Source organism: Falco punctatus, assembly GCF_963210335.1.
Source record: "Falco punctatus genome assembly, chromosome: 3".
NCBI lineage: Eukaryota > Metazoa > Chordata > Aves > Falconiformes > Falconidae > Falco > Falco punctatus.
In genome coordinates this window covers 5,262,077-5,283,334 of record NC_137582.1, presented here as the reverse complement: position 1 = coordinate 5,283,334, position 21,258 = coordinate 5,262,077, and the positions used below count along the sequence as shown (strand labels likewise).

The 21,258-nt window shown below is 38.9% G+C and overlaps 1 protein-coding gene across 2 annotated transcripts in view; it reads left to right on the top strand.

Annotated features, from left to right (window-relative positions):
• Window positions 1–21,258, top strand: part of AGO2 (argonaute RISC catalytic component 2) — a 52,165-nt gene that overhangs the window by 14,050 nt on the left and 16,857 nt on the right. The window contains exons 2-7 of one of the 2 annotated variants that reach the window (XM_080377745.1): window positions 7,003–7,198; window positions 11,156–11,276; window positions 16,408–16,592; window positions 17,940–18,076; window positions 18,210–18,344; window positions 20,847–20,934. In XM_080377745.1, the coding sequence (XP_080233871.1) occupies window positions 7,003–7,198; window positions 11,156–11,276; window positions 16,408–16,592; window positions 17,940–18,076; window positions 18,210–18,344; window positions 20,847–20,934 (862 nt within the window). The remainder of the gene's footprint in view (window positions 1–7,002; window positions 7,199–11,155; window positions 11,277–16,407; window positions 16,593–17,939; window positions 18,077–18,209; window positions 18,345–20,846; window positions 20,935–21,258) is intronic. The other variant, XM_080377746.1, reaches the window with a different exon arrangement.

Here is a 21,258-nt window from a genome sequence, read left to right as displayed (position 1 = left end):
AGTCCAAAGGTGCTTTGTGGTTTTTTTTGTTGGGTCTTAACAAGAAAAGGCTGAACTCCCTGTATTCCTTTCCTTGCTCTGACCATATATATGTGTAAATAAAATGCATACAACTTCTGTACAGATCATATTGGGCATTTTCCACGGTTCTTTCTGAATTCCCTCTATTACTGGTATTTGAATAACTGTTTCTGGAAACAGGATTTCTCCCACCATGGGGTGGTCCCTCTCCAAATCTTCCATTCTCCCACTTCAAAGTGTACTCCCAACAGAGGACATTGCCTGTTTGCAAAGCCCAGTGAGAGGCCACCAAGGTGGTTAGGGTAAGGAACACATGACATACCAGGAGAGGCTAAGAGAATTGGGCTTGTTCAACCTTAAGAAGGCTAAAAGGTGATTTTCTGGATGTCTGTACTACCTAAGAGAAAGCTATGGAGGCGATGGAGCCAGACCTGTGGCAGGTGCACCAGAACAGGGCTGGAGGCAGAAACGAACACAGGAAACTTCAGTTGAGTATAGGACGAGTTTATTTTAACATGGGGGTGATCAAACACTGGAACAGGTTGTAAGAGGTGTTATGGAAACTCTGTCCTTGAAGATATTCAAAACTTGACTGGACAGGTCAACCTGGTCCCTTCCAACATCTGTCATTTTGTGTTCATGATACTTGGCACCTCTGCAATGGCTGCTGGAGAGCCTTTTCCAGAAGGTGTGTCTCTTCCTTTGCCATTCTTGGTTCTTTTTAACCTGATTGTTATAAACACATTTGTCTCTCTTTTGTTTCCTGCAGTTCTGAAGGTGAAATAGCTGATCACTTGTTGAGGACAAGTTATTACACCCCTTTTTTTTCCAAGGAGCGATACTTTCTCTCTGTGTCTGTGTGATGGAATCAGTAACTGACCTGGAGGCAATGTGTGCAATGGTTGTATAGTCCATGGTGTCTGCAAGACTGGAGTTGGCAAGCAGGGTAGATCAAATCAAGGTCTGCAGGAGAACTGCATTACGTATTGAATTAAAAATCTGTATACTAGCATGACATTTTGCCTTTTTTTATTAAATAGTTAGGTATCAAGTAGTCAGTGTATCTCAAATACTTTGAAAAGTGCATCTGTTGTTGCTCAGCAATATCTGAAAACATCTGTAGTGATGATCCAGAAGAGTCACCCTGTTGTCTGATACTAGAAACCTTAACTGAAAGTGGAGCTTCCAAATAAGGCTTCCTTCCTTCCTTTTAGTTCATTTAGAGACTATATATTTTTTAAAAAATGGTTTTAGAGAGTCTTCCTATGACAGATGTAAGTTGTGTTAGCTCAATGCTAAAACATACTTTTGAGTTGTGAAACATCACCTGATTATTAAATGTGTGTTAGGACTTGCCACAGAAGGAAACTTATTGATATAATTACGCTAGTATAATTATGCTCAGATGGTTTCCTGTGTCGACAAGCCCTTAGATGCAACTAGTTTGGCCCCTTCTTATTTAGTAACTCATTAGGCCTATGACTGCACATTAAAATTGCGTAATTCTTTGCTGAAAAACTTCAGTGTGCAAGTTCAGTGCTGACTGGTAGTGCTTCCAGGGTGCTGAGCAGACCCTAGAAAAAAGCAGTTAAGCTTTAAAAAATGGTGAAGAAGGGAGGACAAAAGAAAGGAACGCTCCAAGTCTGGGAAATGGTTATAAATTAAATGGCCCTGAAAAATTATCATTACATAATAGTATGGATTTTGGAGTAGACAAGCTGAGCCACTCTCTTGAACGAGAGTGGCTCATTCACACCTTTTACATACTGAGAGTGTCTTGGCCAGCTGACTCCTTGAGTCACTGCTCTCTTATCTCTAGTTTTGAACCACAACAAGTGCTGGAGTAGGAGCATGCACAGAGACAGCCTTGCATTTGCAATAGTTTTCAATTTGCAAAATCTGTACTAGAACAGTGTTTCTGTGATTGTGCAGAGTTCCTCTGCCCCCACGTTTCCCTTGCCACTCTCTTTTGACAGAGTAGTTTTGCTTGATTATTAATTTTATTTCAGAAAACTGCCATGATACTGTTATTTTTCTAGTATCTGTCTTTTTCCAGATTTCTTTTTTGGTAGAAATTGAAGTTTTTAAGACTGATAACTATGGATGTTTAGTTTATGTAAATTTGATGAATTATAATAGGAAGTCTGTTTTTTTCATGATAAAAATAAGCCTGATAACAGTCTACTGGCACCTTACTATTCGATACCCAGCTTAACTTTATTTCACACCTTTAAAACAGGATTCTTGATGGTCTCAGTCATCATATCAAGGCTGAAACATTCTCGTTATTCATACTGTCATCTAGCAAATGAGCGAAGAGCTTCTGATACTTATCACATGGATGCTCTGATTTATTAGTCTTTCATCTTTCTTCTGATTCATTCTTCCCTTCACAGCATTTTAAAAGTAAAATCCAGGTATGCATATAGATCTTCTGATGCTTTGAAATTCTGTCTCTCCAAAAGCATCAGCTGTGTTCATGAAGGAGTCTCTGAAAAACAGGAATGGAGCAAGTAACATGCATTGGGGTATGAATTCTGGCATGTTTCCTTGGCCAGGGCATCACCTCAAGCCCTGGTGTCCAGCAGTATCTTCTGTAACACACCTCACCACACTGCAAATCCTCCCTTGTATGAACTTTTGCACTACGAAAAGCGTTCTCGTATTGGCATGGCTTCTGTCATGTTTAGAAGCGAGCCAGTGATGGGAATTATCCAGGCATGCTTGAACAAGGAGTTGGGGGAACGGAATCACTTTGGATGGAGCCGTTGTGTTTTACGATTGAGGTTCATGGGTTTTTCTCTTAATAGAACAGAGCAATAAGACTGTATCCTCTCCTATCGGCACAGAATTCAGTATTTTGTGACTACACTTCACAACTGGTTGCTGTAATGCGTATTACACAAGATAGTTTGATTTTGCTACCTTAATTTGAGGCAGTAGTTCAAAAAGTGAATTCGGATCAACAGTTGCAATATTCAGTTTTTTCCCTTGAAGCTCAATTTGCATCCTTCAGTTCTATAGTTAATGCATATGTATCTGTTTTTTGTGGCAAAAATACAAGTTGACTGCTTATCGGGTCAGTGCTGCTGTTCAATAAACAGTACTTATCTCCTTGAAGCAACACCCTGCCCTAAATAAGTTTGATTAGGGAGGTGAGCCAGAAATAGCTTCCTTCTTAAAATTGTTTTTTCTATTGCTCCTAAAAAAAAATAATCGTTGACAAAATGTTTAACATGAAAATACAGGGTGGTAGTAGTCCTGCTTTCTGAACAGCTCGGGGTTGGGGTTTTTTTCTCCGTCAGACATGCACGTTATACAACTGTGTGATCACATCTTTCTCCAGGAGTTTGTGCTTCTCTCAGCATTTCATGTTGTTATTAAAACTGAGTATATGCACTCACTTTTTTTATTTACTGTTTGTCACAAAAACTCCAGTGGAGGAATGTAATGGTGGTGTTGAGCAACACGCGTTTGTGTTGATCCCTGATCACTTATAGATACGGGTTCAGTACACACCTGTGAGAAGTACTAAACAACCCCATTTTAATATAGAGGGAGGAGGATGTATTGCTTAATTATGAAATTACTAAATTTTGCAGCATAAATAGCTTGGGGGAGGTGTGTTCCCCCCTCCATGATGCTAGCCTTTGCACTTCCAAATTTTGTAATCTTAATTATTTTTTTTTTGTATTTCTGAAAACTGGCTGTGATATACCAAATCTGGCACAGGAAAAGGAAGGACAGGGGAATTAGGATGTGGCAGTAAATGCAGAAATGTTAGAAGGCATAAAAATGAACGGGCAAAGAGAAGGGAAATGCTTAATATTGATGGGAAAATAGTTGACCAGGTGATAGTGGTAAGGCAATAGATAATGCAGTTAAAATGCAGAGTGTGGGTAGCAAGAAATGGAAGTGTTAAAATACAAATATCAGGAGCCTGGGCAGAAAATTAAAATATTTTTCAAATGGGTGGTGCTATGGGGATCATGGGGTGGCACAAAGAAATCATAGAATAATGTTAATGATGAGGACGTGGTTTTCAAATGGGAATGTACTGTTAACAGAAAGATGGCAATAAAAATGCGTGCAGTGATGAGCTGTAAAGTGTTAAGGCTGGCTGAAATCATAGGTGGAAGCCAGATTTCTTTGGGAAAATGATGGTAAAGAAGATTCTGGTGGAGTAGAGGTAGATGCTTGGTGCACATCTTCCTGATCTGATTTGGAGGTGGGTAATGGAAAGCTTTGTCATATTTCAAGTATAAATATTTGTGGGAGTATTTTTGACGTTACTTTCCAACTGTAGTGATAATGCTATAAATAACTTGGTTAGTTGTCATATCCAAAGCAGAGGATTCTTTCCACTTAATGACACGGACACTTTGTGAATTTGTCATACCAAGCAAGGGGATATGATGACTGTGGTGGCACCCGTGAGTTAATCATCTTCAGAAAAATATTTGAAGCAGAGGCCCTCTAAATGTTAGGAAAAGATGACAAATTCATGTCTGAGAAGTCCAGGTGTGCAGTAATTTTATAAAAAAAAAGTAATTTAGCAGAATAAGTCAGCTAAGTACTCGGACTTGCCTTCAGGGATGTAAATAGGAAAGGTCAGATGCAGGCAGATGGCATAGACAAGAGTCTAGAGCTATTGTGTGAAACCCAAGAAGATACTTCACTTTACAGATGTTGACACTGCAAAGGCAAACAGTAAGAATAATATTCAACTGAGGATTGCTATATTTCCATTGAAAGCAGAACTGAAGGAGTACTCAAATTAGGGAGATGGAATAATCTTTTATCACAGAAACCTGAAGTTTTAGCATGGAAATGCAAGCCTTTAGCAACAAGCATCTTTAAAATATTGAGCAAATTAGTGTTGGAGAATCACAGACTTTAATGTGTATGAGAGGGAGGAAAAACCCAAATTTAACTTCTGTAACATGACATCAGAAGGGTGTATGCCTCAATGTTTGGAAGACAAGATCTGAAACAAGCTTCCGAAATGTAAAACAAATGAGAAAACCCAAGGTTTTTTTTAAATAAATAAAATAACTAACAAAACCCCCTATCATATTCCTAATGTCAAACCAAACTATCTGGATTCTGATGAAATATCAGGTATCTGGGGAAATTGGTACTGAAAGTCAGGTTAGTAGAACAGTAAAGTAAGGAGATACTGATCAGTGGGAAACTGGCCATGAGGAGTATTGAAGGGTAAAGCAGGGAAGTGATGCTACTAAGGTTGGGAATGGTCTTGTTTATTATTTCATTGACAATCTTGGCACAAATGTTAGGAATAAGGACATGAGACTTTACCATGGGGCATGGGAGGCATTGTCAGAAGGACCTGAGCATCATACAGAAAGCAGCAGGGCAATACATATAGGTTAAAATATATATATATATATATATATATATATATATAAATTTTAAAGATCATGTGATTGGGAGTTAATAGTGAACTGGGAGATGATCAGTCATAAGCAACCAAGATGGGCACACATGTGCTGACTGGTCCCTGGATGGCCAGGAGCTGCCGTTCTAAAGCAGTAGTACAAGAGGCAAAAGCAAGTTAGGGCTCGTTAACCTGGTGTTTCCAGTCGGGAGATGAAAGCATCAGTGTGGTTGTGCTGGACCCTGATGGGACCTTGTGTGGAATAATACTTGGTCTTGTTCAGGAAAGGTGGGCTGAAAATGTATTAGCCTGAAAAATGACCAGACTGATGAGAATGTAGACTAGTTTATGAGAAGAGACTAATAGAAGTAGTACAGCCTAGAATTAAGAATTAAATGGGAATTTGTTTAAATCTAAAAATAAAATGAGTACTTAAGCTGAAGGTCAGTGAGTATAACCTGACAATAAATAAAAATGGATGTTTCTGAGCATTGGAACATCACAGTTCTAGAACAGGTTTCCAGTTGGGAATGTGCGGGTGGAGAAGTGGTGACTGATCTGTCACTGAAGGGATGTATACTGTTTCTGGTGCTAGCAGAGGACTGAATTTGATAATCCCAGGAAACCACACCTGGATTCTTACACCAGTCATGAGAAGCCTCTTGCGTTGTTTCACATGTGGAGGCTTTGCTGCAAGTTGTTACTGCTCTAGACCACAGAAAACCTGAGTACTGGCACTGCAGGAGTCTTAAATACTCTAGTTGGTACCTTACGCACTTCTCTGTGAATTTTTAATGGGATTTCCGGGATTAAAAAAACCGCAGGCAGCTATTATGCTTCTCTTCACATTGTCTCATCTACAGCTGCTGTTTTGAGCTGAAGAATACAGTACGGCAGCAGTAACTATTTGCTGATTGCTTTCTGATTAAAGGAAGCAGTAGGATATAGTTTAATTCTAATACATAGCGTTTTCCAGAGAGCTGCAGTGTGTAGGAACAGCCCCTGTGTTGCATTCACCTCTTCAGCAAGCTGTGCAGTACGGTCATTAGAGTAAAATGTATATAGCTGAAATACATGCATTGTACTCGCTTTAGATGCATGCACCTCATCCAAATGTGATCACAAAGGTGGTTTGAGTGGTAGAAATTCCATCTTATAGGTGTTTGCTCAAATAAACACAGTTAGGTGATTTGTTTCAGTGTCCTTTCTGAAATGGAGGTTCTTCCCTGCAACGAAGATCAGGTTCTCACTTTCCCAGCAGCGCCCACTTGGCCTCTCAAATTCTAACCCAGCTGATTTGTAGTGTAGGAAAATCAGGAAAACTGATTTAAAGATTTTGTTCAGTAATCAGGGCTAGGAAATACAGCGAATGGTGAACCAGCATGGACAAAGACAGAATTCATGGACTCCTGATAGCAGGGTTGGGGTCTTTCCCGCCCCCCCCCCCCCCCCAGTTTTTAGATTGTTTAAACAAAGTCACTGGTTTAAATGTGCTGTGCTTCATTGGTCAAATAGCCTGTAAATTTGTTTACCTGTCAGTTTGATATAGCTGATGTCTAATCTGTGCTTTCTTTTTTTTTCAGTGCTTGCCCCTCCTCCACCGTTGCCACCACCAATACAGGGATATGCCTTCAAACCCCCTCCTCGACCAGATTTTGGCACATCTGGGAGAACAATCAAACTGCAGGCCAACTTCTTTGAAATGGACATTCCTAAAATAGATATCTATCATTATGAATTGGATATAAAGCCAGAAAAATGTCCTAGAAGAGTTAACAGGTAATACTGTGCTTTGCTTTTCCTCAGTTTATTAACATTCTTGGTTTTCTTTGAAAATGCTAGAGCGATGTGCCTGGCTTCATTGCTGTCTTGCAGGATGTGTCTGTCTTTAGTCACTGTTTCTACTGATAGCTTCAAATTTTGCATATACATCAACGGGCACTTCTTTTCTCCAAGTCTTTCTGTACCAATCCAGGATTTCAGTGCTCATCGTCCCTTATTTTGACTGATTTACACTTGTCAGCATCTTAAGATGCTGCTGATCAAAGCCACAGATGACAGATGGATAAACTCTAACTGTAGTGGAGCTAGGTCAATATAAGCCAACTTGATAAATATTAGTATTTATTACTTGGTATTCCTTGGTTAAATACTGGAGTGCAATTGGCTGGCAGGTCCTTCAGCAGGGAGTTGTGTTACCAGTTTGTTTTCCCACCCTCCCCTACTGACACGGGGAGGCAAACCCCATTTGATTGTGCTGCTGCGAGAGGATCGTGGACGGACTAAATTAGGTAAGAAATTGGCCTTCATCAATAGATTCTATATAAGGGAAAGATGATGCTCCTGAAACAGCAAGGTGAAAACATGGATCAGTTGGCCAAGGAAACAACCAATTAGGTCTTGTATTTTGCATATGTGCCCTATTAGTCAGAGTGTGGCAACCTCATTGACTTGAAAGAGTGTGGTGTTGCCAGAAGTGAAACTTGAGAACAAGACTTGGCACTAACTGGAAACCGCAAGTGTCATCTTCATAACTACCTACATCTTGACTGCAGAGGATTGGAATGGTATGTTTATATATTCAAAAGCAAAACTTTTCCACATTGAAAAAGGTCACATGGGTAAAATATGCACTCATGAACACGAACAAAGTGTGCAGTCAAAAAAGCCACCTGAAAGACAAAGTTTTCTTAACATGAATTAATAAACAGGAGTGCTTTATCCATCATTACACTAAAAAGTCACTGATGGCATTTCCATAAAGAGTATCACTATGGTTTGCTGTCCTGTTTTTCCTTTCTGTGGTGATCTATTATAAATTTAACTTTTAAGCTAGTTGAGAATTAAATTTAATTTTCAAAGCAAACACTGTTGTAAGTGTATTAGGCTGAACTGTCTTCTTGCCCAAGGGCAGCCCTGCTAATTTCACCAAGATACTCTTACGGCATTGAAGTGCTGAAAAACATTTTCAGCAGTCATTTCTTCAGTAGTGGGAGCTGTGAGGGCTTTGCTTTCGTTAACCAATATCCCCAGTACATCCTGCCACCAGCTCCAGTCCTGGCAACTGGCAGGCTGCTGACTGATGCAGATTGCCATGCCTCTTTAGCTTCTCAGGGACCAGAGAGCTGCACAGCTTTTGTGTGTGTTGTAGTTCCGTGTGATCACGTCCGTTATGGTCCAGCATGTGTGTTCTTGCTCATCAATAGCAGAGAGCATAATTATTAAATAATAAAGCAATTTTTCTCACTGAAAAGGCAGATTACATTCAGTAGCAAGTTCTTTCTCCACTGACAGCTTCTGACCTGCTCTGCTTTGTCAGATTAGTCACTCCCTCTGCTGCGGTAACAGGAGCAAGGATAAATCTACATAAGATTAAATGCTTTTTGCAGTAAACAAAGATGTCATAAACACATTCAACAGTGGTATGGTGCATGTTTCTTAGTACAGTGTGGGAAGAATACGAATGGGATTAACTTACTGAAGTATGTTTTATTTCTTTTGAGTGCTTATTCCTATATGTGATACCCTGTACACGCACTCACTTGTGCCTGGGTTTTTGTGAGCTGTGACCTTTCAGGCCTACATGTATACCTATATTTTTGTGTTTACACACAGAATTATGCAGGATGCACATGTAGTACAATTCTAAATGATAGTTTTTTCAGCTGGCTTACGTATATCTAGTATTTTGGTTATATAATTCAGATGTATATTTATAGTATAGTTTTAATCATTACTTTATATGTAGTAACCTATAGAAAGGATAGAGGGGGATTTTATTTTCATTTAAGCTACTCTGTTTTCTGTCCCAGCTTCATTCTTCAGTTTTATTCCAGGACTTACTCCATCTTGGACCGTGACCCTGCAGACCCACTGCAGGGATGTGTACGGTGTACATGCAGGTTCCATGCTGATGAGACATGAGCTGGAGCTGGAGTGGAAAACACACAGCTGAGTCAGTGTGCTGCTGTGCCAAATTACTATGGTCTGGCTACAGTTCTTCACATGTCGCAGAAAGGCCAGATCTTATTTGGATAGTTAAAGGGGGCAGAATGGGCAATGTGAGTTTGGTTCTGCACCAAGGATGTCCTTGGTTTAATTCATGAGGGGAGCTAGGACTCGTACAAGGTTCAAGATGAACTGTGCTTGCAGTCACTGGCCCAGAGTTCTTGCTGTGCTTGTGTGATCTTGGTGGAATGGTAGTCCCAAAGGGCTGAAGCTAGTGAATTGGTAACTCTTCTTTTAACGTCACATGGAGAAAATAACTTACTATTCATTGAGATATCTCCACCTACAGCAGAGAAGGACCATTGCTAAATGTGCTTGAAATGAAATTGAAATTGCTAAATGATGCTTGAAAATTTTAATGAAATGGAAGCGTTCATTTTTATAAAACTAGTTCACCACCAGAAGAACTTGGTCAGTAGGAGAATGGGTTTTCCTTTGCTCAGACTTTAACTCAAGGCTGAAAACCACCCTCCAAATAATGTACTTGTTCAGTCAGAGCTTGTAGACCCGAGGCAGATATTATTGTGTTGTTTTCTTCATACTTTTCAGGAGGTCAGACAAGTTTTGGTGGTCGCATCTTGCCTTAAGCCTTAGGACACAGCAAAGAAACTATTAGAAGTGTCTTCGTTCTTGAACGCATTCAGTGTTTCATCTCATAACTTTGCATCACTATAGTATCTTGACTTAATGCTGAGTTAATTACCTTTCCAAGTGAAGGAGTATGAAATAGTCACCTGCAGGATCTGTGAGCTGCTAGTTGACAGTGGTATTGAAGCTACTTGACTTCTGGTGGTGAAGAAACAGTGGTTTCCTTTCTGTGTCAGTTTAACTTCTTCATGCCCTTTTGCCTCAAGCTGTGTGTTAAGGATCTTGTAGGCAGTGTATTGCAGGCCGCGGATGGATTTCAGATACTGTACCCTTGTGAAACAGGTAGCCTGAGGGATGTGTCTCTGGGACATTCGGACCAAAGACCTTTGGCATCAAGGGGTGTTGTTATTCCAGCAGAACTCTCATCGGCTGTTGAACTGCTTTGCATGACCAGTGTGTAAATACTGTGGTTTGACAAGACCTTTGTGTGGTTACTGCATTCATAACAAACATGCAACCTAATTCTGGCAATGCTTAAATGAATATGTATTTTTAATAGGCACAGGTCCTAGTGAACGCACATATCCACTTTTGTTGTGTGGATCCCAGTTTTTTTGTGTATGTGAAAAAATTGCATCTAAAAATAACCTTTCTCAGTGTGATGCAAAAAAATTTGCTTATCACTTTGTCATAGAACTATTGTCCTTACACTACACTAAGGCTGTAAGCTTGGATAGTGATGGTTTTTTGAAAGCTTCTTGGACTGCTGAGCTTTTGGTCTGTAGTCTTCTGCAGAAAGAGCTGTGAGAGAGGGGAACAGAAGCCCCAGGAGAATACCAAGCACCTCTCGTTTTGAGCTTGATAGAGCATGAGCTTTCTCTTTACCACTTCTAGTAGATCACAGAAAAGAGGAAGGGAAGGTTTAATCTGAAAATGCTAAAAATAGCTGCTTAAAGAAAACAGTTTCATCTGTGAAAAGGTTGCTCTAATTGAGATCAGTGAAACAAATCTTGCCTTTAATACCCAACAGTGGGCAACCCTTTCATTTACCTAATGTCTCCATTCATATATACTGGTGTTAGTGTGTGTTGCTGCTTAACACTGAGAAGTTGAATTAATATAATCTTTTTGTGTTTTCAGAGAAATAGTGGAGCATATGGTTCAGCACTTTAAAACCCAGATTTTTGGGGATCGCAAACCAGTGTTTGACGGAAGAAAAAACCTTTATACAGCTATGCCGCTTCCCATTGGGAGAGATAAAGTAAGTTTTAAATAGAAAAGTTTTTAATCTGAGATTTTTAATGTCATATTTGTAGAACCTTTATATTAACCGATAGAAAGTAATTTATATTTCTGGAATAGGTGTCTCTTCCTGTTGCCACTTTGCTCAGGGTGTGGCTTTCCAGGACAGAAGTGTGAGCTTGTTGCCATCAAAAGTGGTCACTCCCCTTTCCGTATCCCTTCTTTCCTCCCTCTCTCACCACTCAGGTGGTTTGGTGAGATGGTTCAATTGCCCAAGACAGTAGACAAGCTCCATACTGGCACTAGGGAGAAAGTGAAAGCACAGTTGAATTTGGGAGAGGGGAGCAGAAGCACCCCTCTGGGCAGCAGCAAGCTGTTGTGTCAGCTTGTTAATCTCATCAAAGCCCACTGTAAGCTGATTCTTGCTATCCACTAGCTGGAAGAAACGCCTCCATCCCTGTATTGCCTGTATGGAACATCTTCCTTAATCCTTTACGACGTGAGAGCTAAATTAATTTAAACTGCACAGGTTGAGACCTGCTAGCTTAACCTCGAGGCAACTGAAGAAGACTGACATGTTCTGTTTGCCAGCGCTGTATGTGGGGCGGTGACCTCTTTGTTCAGTCACTCCGGTTGTAGCTGTGGTGTGTACCCGCATGTGTGACCATTGACTGGTGAAGTAGAAGGGACTCTGTTGGAACACGCTAACACACAAACCCTATAAAACAATTTAGCCTACGTATTTGTGGTCTATTATCAGATTGAATTTCCTGTGGCCTTTCTTATTTCAATGAACACTTGAGGATACGGTTGTTCTTGTTGCTTATTTGTACTATAATAGTTTCCAGAGGCCGTTGTACCCTTCTGGTGTCGGTGCAAAGTGAGGCATGCACAGTTACAGAGGAAGACTGTCTTATCCAGTAGAAATCGATTACAACCCAAGTATACAAAAGTAAAATGTTACAGGGGGAAAGGGCAATACAGAGAAATGTGGAGATTTGCTTATTTGATAAAACTGGGAACAGAGCTCAAGTCTTCTAAAATTCAGTAGCAGTGTGCTATGAAATACTTCATACTGTGCTTTGCTGTTTCATTGTGTGCCTGTGCAGTGCTTGACATAGTTAATAGTTCTACCTGAATCAAGCTCTTAATAAACATGACTCGTATGAGATTTTCCCCAAATGTATTTAAGTGAATGTCATCCAGTAAAGGTCAGTCTCTACTCCAGTCTTAATTATTTTTCATTAACCAATTAGGTAATGTCTGGGAAAACTATAAAGAAATCATTACAAGTATTGGAGATATTTTTTTTTTGTCTCCGCTTTCACATATAGTATTTCCAGTTCCTACAGATTTGACACATAAGAGTGCAAAGTGTTTGCCAGAGGTGGAATGGTGTGGAATGAGTGTCTCCTAGGGGTTTAAACAAGTCCTCTGGATGCATGCAGAGTTACCTTATAACTGTAATACTTTCCCAGTCGTGGTTATCTGATACGTTTTACAACAAGTATGAAGTCTTGCATTTACTAAGTAAGGGTAAATGAAAAATGGTTACCTATGGAGGATAAACAAACCGGGATCAAATTAATCCTTAGATCTAATGAGACTTTGTGAGATGCAAGCTGACCCTACTCTGATTGGGAACGGGGTAAGATGACCTCCTCATCCTGTGCCTTCTGTGTCTGAATGCCTGCTGACCAAATAAAATTCATATCTCGATGATTTGGATTTTGAAGCCCATGTACTAAATCATACATGGTAAAAAAAGAAGTCTGGCGGCTGTGTGTCAGCAGGAAATGCTTTCGATGCCCCCGTTCGTTCCTTTGTGTCCATGCTAATGAATGTTGTAATCTACACCTGGGAAAAGGTTGACTTTAATGAGTTTGTTAAATCATTTTGGGTGGGACAATTACCTAGCCAGAGTGATGATTATTTGCAGCAGGCAGTCAATGAGGACAGTTTTTGGCGGAGGTTAGCACAAGATGGTTCAGATAGTTTCATCTGTGGGTCACACTTAGACTTGCTTTTAATAAACTCATTTTTTCCCATTTCCCATGGGATATAGGACTTTGTCAGTTGTTCTGCCATACATATATTAATGTTATTACCTTAGAGAAAAGAGCTACTAGAGATAAATCTTCAGCTGGTTTAAATCGGACGTGGGGAAATTTAGCTTAATAAGGGAAATTTTTACATGGTGCTAAATTGGTTTAAGCATGATTTAAACCAGTAAAAAGCTTTTAGGTATTAGGACTTTCCTCCAGCATAATTAGATTGGGTTTCTTTGGGGTTTTTTTTGGGTGTTCTGTGCATAGCAAATGTAATAAGTTTACTGCACATCTGATTACATTTAGGATTATATTGAAAAGATTAATGAACATACAATGATTATGAGGTGATCCTTAATCTCAATGGAAGAAGGCCTTGATTTACTTGCGGTGTGCATTTGTAGTAGAAGAGCGGATGCTAAACAGAAGACTGACACTAAATTGCCAACATTTTTTTTTCCCCCCTCTCTTGTTGCTCTTTAATTAATGCACTCTGTCCTCATCTTTTGTCAGAATTGGTTGTTCTGGGGTGGTTGGTGTTTTTTGGGGTTTTTTTTGTTTGACCTTGCTGACAACCCTACTTATTATAATTTTTTCTGTTATGTAAATAATTTTCTATTTGGCCTTCATGCTTATCGTATCTTATTTTCATTCCTTTTGTATTGTACCTTATTTTTGCTCTTTAATTCCTTCATGTCTTTAGACCTTTTGGAACAAATATGGAATATGTAATCTATTAACAGAATATTTTCTTAGTTTTTATTTGTACACATGGAGAAGAAAGAAGTGTATAGGACTTTGTCAAGGTATGAAGATATTAAGGTTCCTCTTTCCTCATAGGTTCTAACAGCAGGTCCAGGTGACCAGTGAAACTGTAGGAAATAAAAACATTAGATTTGTCTTTAGAGTTAATTCTCAATAGTAAAGTACATGGTAAAATTCCGATTTAAAACTACTTTGTCTTGAAATTTTTCATATTTTCTTACCCTGTCAAACATGAGTGTTTATTTGCCCTTAAAATGTAGAGTGGGATAAATAGTTTAAATCTCTTAGTAATATTTTGATTAGCAGTGCTGAAGAGTATATGTGATCTTGTTGATGTGGTTAAAGGATGCATTTTTTGGTCCTAATGTGTTTTTATTATTTGATTTGATTATTTTTTTTAAACAAACTCTTCAGTAGGATTGGGTGAGATATTAAAGGAAAAAAAGCTGGAAAGTTGGATTTAAACCTTACTTATTTGAGCAGTGACTCTAATTGAACTGTTTTGAAGTGGGGTTAGACCCAGCAGCAGAAACTGTTTGGGCCAGATACAGCAGTGCGAATTCACCATCACAGATGCTAAACTTAATTGGTATTTGCAGTCTAGCAACTGGAATAGAATTTCTTCAGTCCTGGGTCTTTTATTTCTACCAGAGACATGGATACTGCAACACAGGTAGTGCCATTTTTCATCATCTTTCATTCCATTGCAGTGAAGGAGTTTTGTAAATTGAAACCAGGAGAGGGGACAAATGGAAATCCTTTTTAGATTAAGGGTACCAAAGTTGTTACTAATCAGATTAGTTAAGTATCAACAGTACCAGGAATAGCAGAAATTATGAAACTTGATTTGGAGAAATTTAAAAGGAAAATGCAGTTCAGATGCAACAGATGTCTTCCATCTGCTGTAAATGAGAAGTAAGATGAAGAACTTTTGATGTAGTGGAAAAAAAAGACTTCATAGAAAGCTTCCAACCTGTGTCGGCTGAAAACCTGGACCTTTATTTGCACAGCTTTTCAGCAGTTAGCCACCCGAGCCAGATTCAGACCAGTGACCCTGCAATTACAGATTCTAGTTCCTGTTGCTCTCCCACAGGCATACAGCTCCTTCCTCTGCTCGAGCCTCCTGGTGAATGATGTTTGTACTAGAGGAGAGATGCAACTGTAATACTCATTTTGACTGCCTACTATAAATTGTCAACTCGTATTTTTGGTGTACAGGAAGGCTTATTATTTGTGTTTCATTTTTTTCTTCCTATTTTTCGACTGAAAAAGCTTACTGTCGCAAAAGACTAGATGTTTACATGTATTAGCTTGGTGTTACCAATGTATTAGTTTTGCTAGCTCCACTAATCACAGTTTGTCTGTTAAATGGATGCCTTTTATATTTAAATTGTAAGTTCCTTAGGACAGGAAAATGCAATGTTTTTGTGTATATCGAGCACAAAGGGATACTCTGATCTTGTTATTTCTTGTAGTCACTCCCAGAACTGCTAATCATTTCAAACAAGCTTAAATTTTAGTCAGTGTAAGAACTTTGGTGCTCAGGCTTTCTTTGTTTTAACAAAGAGGAGAAATCAGCATTGCAGGTAATTACAAGTAACTGGGTGAATTAACTTACTGTAGTGTAGTTTGCCAGTGTTTTTTAGAAAAAAAAAATTCAAACTAGGGCACAACATGTCAAAGGAGTGCCCTTATTTCCTGCCTGATAGCATCACTAGTACTTGGGAGTCATCCTTTATTTTGTCTTTGGTATTCAAAAATAAGGTGGTTTTGGGTTGGTGGGTTTTGTAGGTTTTTTCTTCTGTTTGGGGGAAGTGGTGTGTGTTTGTTTTCTCTTTGAAAGCTCCTTGTAGATTTTATTTTCTCTTGTTTGAACTATGTCTACAGTAACAGTATATGAAGTACTCTGGCCTCTAGAGATTGAATACCAGTAATTCACGAATCTTGGCAGGTAGTGATAGACCGTGTTTTGTTTTAAGCATGCAGGATCTGACATGAGCAATGATGCATTAGTATGTCTTAGGTATCTGAACTCGAGTTATCGGATCTTCGTGAAGACCTCCCAGTTGATATTCAAGCGCTTCCAAATTATAATGTTGCCTCAAAAAGGAAGATAGATGCCAGCTGGGAAGCATGCCAGCTTTTTGAAACACCTTTGGAAAGATCTAGCTGTAAAAAGAGGCTGTACCTAATGTGTGTTGTTTCTTCATCATTGCTTTTTTGTCTTCTCCCATGCTTTATAGCACTGTTTGGAGGAATCCATCATCCCTTCCAAGCCCCTTCCATTTTCCCCTTTAAATGGAAAGAATCATCTTGGTTTGTTGTTTGGCATTGTTGCAGGTGGAGCTGGAGGTCACGCTGCCAGGAGAAGGAAAGGACAGAATATTTAAGGTGGCTATAAAGTGGATGTCCTGTGTGAGTTTGCAGGCTTTACATGATGCTCTTTCTGGTCGGCTGCCAAGTGTTCCATTTGAAACCATCCAGGCACTGGATGTAGTGATGAGGCACTTGCCTTCCATGAGGTGAGGGGAAGACACTGATGTTGTTTAGGAGGTTGCATTGTTATTTCAATCGCTTCAGAGGCTTTTTGGGTAGGATGTGCTTTCACAGCTCAACCAAAATAATAGCTATCTAGCAATGGCATGCTTAGGCAGGAGCTAATACCGTGCTTTTCTGCTCATCTGGTGGAATTAGTAGCCTCCAGCCTGAACACAAGTCCCTTTTGCCAGTGGTCTTCAGACCCGCTCCATGTTTGTGTGCTCTCAGGTCAGTGGTGTCCTACCATCTCACCTGCACTCCGTTTCTCTGTAGGCCTCAGAGAAGGAAGCCCTCCTTCTTGTGGAGGGCTGTTTTCTGAAGTGGAAAATGGTTGGAAGCAGATAGATCTGTAGGAATGGTTTTAAAACGTGTTACCCTGTTCCTCTGTATCCTTGGGCAGATGTTTATTGCCAATTTTGTATAAAAGATGCTGTCCTGGGGGGAGCGGGTATTGCTGTCAACTAGTAGAGCGGTTTTTATAAAAAAGAAAAATATGCAAATTATTTGAGGGTTTTTTTGAGCAGGTAGGATTTACAGCATTTGCAGTCAAACCCAGGAGATCCTGGGTTTAATTCTGCTGCTGTGAAACAAGTTGCTCAAGACCACTGTTCAAATTACGTTTAGTTGGAAAGTAAGGAACAAAGCTTAGTAGGGCTGAACTTTCACATTCTGAAGGGATAAACAGGGGAAATTTGTTAAATTTATCTAAATATCATTAAATAGTCTTTTAGTACGTTGACTTCATCCTCACGTTAAGGATAAAAAAAAAATCACTTCAGTCATGTTTTGCAACACAGAAAACAGCTCAGGCTAGTTAGTCAGACATCTTTGTTCAGAGGAATATCGGTGCTGGTTTTGATTAGTTTGCTATTAAGCATGCAGTATGGAATTACCAAGACGAAAGATGTGTCAAAAATATTTGTTACATCTATTGTTTACCCACACAAAATTTCCCTGGATTTCAGAGGCAGCTATTCACAAGTAAAGGGAGAGATTATTACATTGTTCAATAGCAGAGTTGTTTATTTTCTTACTGAAGCATAACTGAATTTTTAATAGAGTACAGAAAATGTTATTAATGTGTTTTTGTTTTAATTAGTAGGTATATTAAGGAATATATTGAAAATAAATGTAAACATGAGGAGCAGCCGATTTCTTACTGTAACTAGCTGGAATTTGAGAGGCATAACTTGAGCCGTGACAGGAATTTCAGATTATTGGCCATTTGAAACACTGACGTTTCTGTGCTTTTGTAGGAATTTGCAATAGTTACGGCTTTACTGCAATTGTTTTTTGGCTTTAGTTTTATGATCTGAATTTATTTATTGCAGATATACTCCTGTGGGGCGATCTTTTTTTACAGCATCAGAAGGGTGCTCAAATCCATTGGGTGGTGGCAGAGAAGTTTGGTTTGGCTTCCATCAATCAGTCAGACCTTCATTATGGAAAATGATGTTAAATATTGATGGTAGGTCCTATAAAAATATTTCCCTGTTCCTTCTTTCTGTTTCAATGGAAAGGCAAAAAAATTATTCCTTTAGCGTTTCTTAAAAATTTCCTCAGTCTTGTTGTCTTACAGCATTTAATGTTTTTGTCTACAGTATCTGCAACTGCATTTTACAAAGCACAGCCAGTTATCGAGTTTGTATGTGAAGTTTTGGACTTCAAAAGTATTGAAGAACAACAAAAACCTCTGACAGATTCCCAAAGGGTAAAGTTTACCAAAGAAATAAAAGGTAATAATTAAATTACATAAAACTGCTTTATTCTGTCTGATGTGTTACCATTACATATTCAGAATGTTTTCTGTAGTGGTTGCCTTATTAGGAGACACATCATCATCATAGTGAACAAGGCATGTACACTTTCTGAGCAAAACTGAGAAGCAAGAGTCATTTTATTACTTGTATTTCAAGACTTTCAGAAGTCAGTGTTATGTTTAAGTCTACTTTTTCTCTTACGACATCAGTTAATCTCTGTAGCTTGAGTGAGTCACTTTGTGAATAGAAGCAAAGTTGGGTCAGTTCACATAAGTATGTGGGTTCAGATTTGATGAATTGCTAGTACAAAAAGTGAAGTGAGCATATTTGTTTATTTATTGAACCAGCCACATTTAGGGCTCAGGTATGCACATAATTACTACATATTCAAGAATCTGTAGTAACTATATATGTGCATGAATTTTGCCTGTGGCAAATACAGAGTGGTTTAATTAGCTTTGCCCTTAATGAAAGTTCTTCAGTGAAACCATGAAGATGATACGTTTTACTCCCAAGCGGTGGGCTGAACTAAAACTTTCTAGCAGATGCATGATAATTTATTCTAGCGAGATTAATTATTGGCTTGTGACTTGTACAAGCTTCTCATTTAAGTGTAGGTTCTTATTACTGCTCTGTGGTGGCATCTGAGAGCATCTCATCGTAGAGCTACTGCTGAGATCTTTTCAGCATGCAGAGCAGCATCCCTTATTATGTCAGTCTCCTTAAAACCAGTTTATCTTCCCACATGAATATTGCTTTATTGTATTTAGAAGTTATACTTACTCTAGTGCTTTACTCTTCTCGAAGTACCCCCATCTCTAAATTAAATACAAATTAAGTTAGAAATACAAAAAATTCCTATTTTTCACTTTTGAAGCATATTGGTAGCGCCAATCCCATTCCATGACAGAAATACTTCAGTTACTAATCTGATGATTTCAAAATGTTCACAACTACTGGGATTTCATGGTTTTTTAACATTACCTGATCTTAAATTTTTCCTGTTACTGATGTCAAGGTTTTCATATTCCAGATTTTACTAATACTTGAGCAGTGGTTTTTTGCATACTTAAGTATATTCCATACATATACTTTCCTGGAATTAAATTACAGTTATTCTAATATGTAATAATTGAATCAGAATAGGAGGAATGGATCTTACTGGTTTTGTTCACTGAAGGTTTCTGGAAAATCAAGGTTCTTCCTTCATGATATGCTTGACAGGAAGAAAGCACGTTAAAAAAGAAAAACTCCATAAATATATCATGCAGCTTCCTTGTTTCCACAAAATCATCTTTGCCCAAGAAGTAGTTAGCAAGAGAAGTATAAATAAATCCTGAGTTTGTACTGGTTGTAATTGTTTTGAAAAAATAATGAGGCACTGAATTGCTGGCTGCTATTGTAATTTTCTCCATGAGGATTTTTGTTCCTCAGATAAAGTACTCATCTCAAATTTGCAGCAAAGCTAGCTGTAAATTGAGGCATTGAGGTAAAAATTTATCTTATTAAAAGGTAAATGTACTGTGATACAGATTTCAGAGATACTCAGGAAAACTTTATTGATGGTTTCATAATAGATGACACTCAGAACCCTAAGAAATTATGTGCAAAGCTTACTATGTTTGGCAAGTTATTAGTGCCTTTGGCAGATAGGGGAAATATGCACTGTTACTCAGCAGCAGCCTGAGTTTACATACATGTGGAGATATAGAAGGTTTTCCTATATACAGCCCCCTCTTTCCTATCCCTGCACATTCAGCTTCTGTCTCTAATAGTCCACATACATCTGTTTCTGTCTGAACATACTAAAAGCAGGAAAATGCTGCATTCAAGCTTATATTTGTGGGTAGTGGTCAGTTAGAAACACTTCTTTACAGGTAGCTGTGTTGTGCTGATTTCAGGTGGATAATTTCTTCTTCTGGAAGTTGCTGGCTTTCAGGTGGGCTTGGCTTTTCCATCAGGGGAGTTTGCAGCAGATCTTTGCCTTCACAAAGAATGAAGCTCTGTGACTTCATTCCCATGAGCTCCTAGAGAATGTTATGGGTTTTTTCCCCGCCCCAATTCCTTAGTTCAGAGTTGGTTGCAGTAGTTGGAGGTCTCACAGACGTTGTATGTTTAGACATAAAGTATAAGGCGGTTGTGTGCCCTTTTTGTCCTTTCACCATCCTGGACTTCCTTAGACGTGTAGAATTGGAATTCACAAAATGCGTTCAGCTTCATCTGCAAACTCTTGGGGCTTTGGGGTTTGCCATTTCTCTTGAATTTGTTGTTGAGCTTTGGCTGAAGCTCAGGGGGTTTGAATTTTAAGACTACAGATCGGGTTTTTTGAGTTCTGTCTGGGATATACCCTTCAGTGCTCAGAGAATGTGCTAAATAGCAAATAGCTTTACCGTACAGTTTAAGTGGTCTTGTGCAGCAATTTAGGGGGCTAACACCTTGATTTTGAAGAAATGGTGATACATATTTTCCAATTTGTAGGTCTAAAGGTGGAGATAACACACTGTGGACAAATGAAAAGGAAGTACAGAGTGTGCAATGTCACCAGACGACCAGCAAGTCACCAAACGTAAAGTATTTTGCTTCTTTTTAAGCTTATGTCTAAGCTCAGGCTGGAAAAGTATCTTGCCTACCTTACTGACACAGGAAAAGTTGTCTTGAAAAACAATACTTTCTTTGGTCAGTACCTTTAAAATGCACCTCAAGTAATTTTCACAGTTTTGCTGTTGTTTTTGGTCTATTTCTATTCTCTAATCAACATCATGGCATTTGAACCAATTGCTTTATTTTAAATCTTCGGTGGTGTGTTGGTCTTTTTTGTTTTGTGTTTTGGGTTTTTTTTATTTATTTATGGATTTCTTCAACATTGGAAGAACAGGGTGCCCTATTGGTA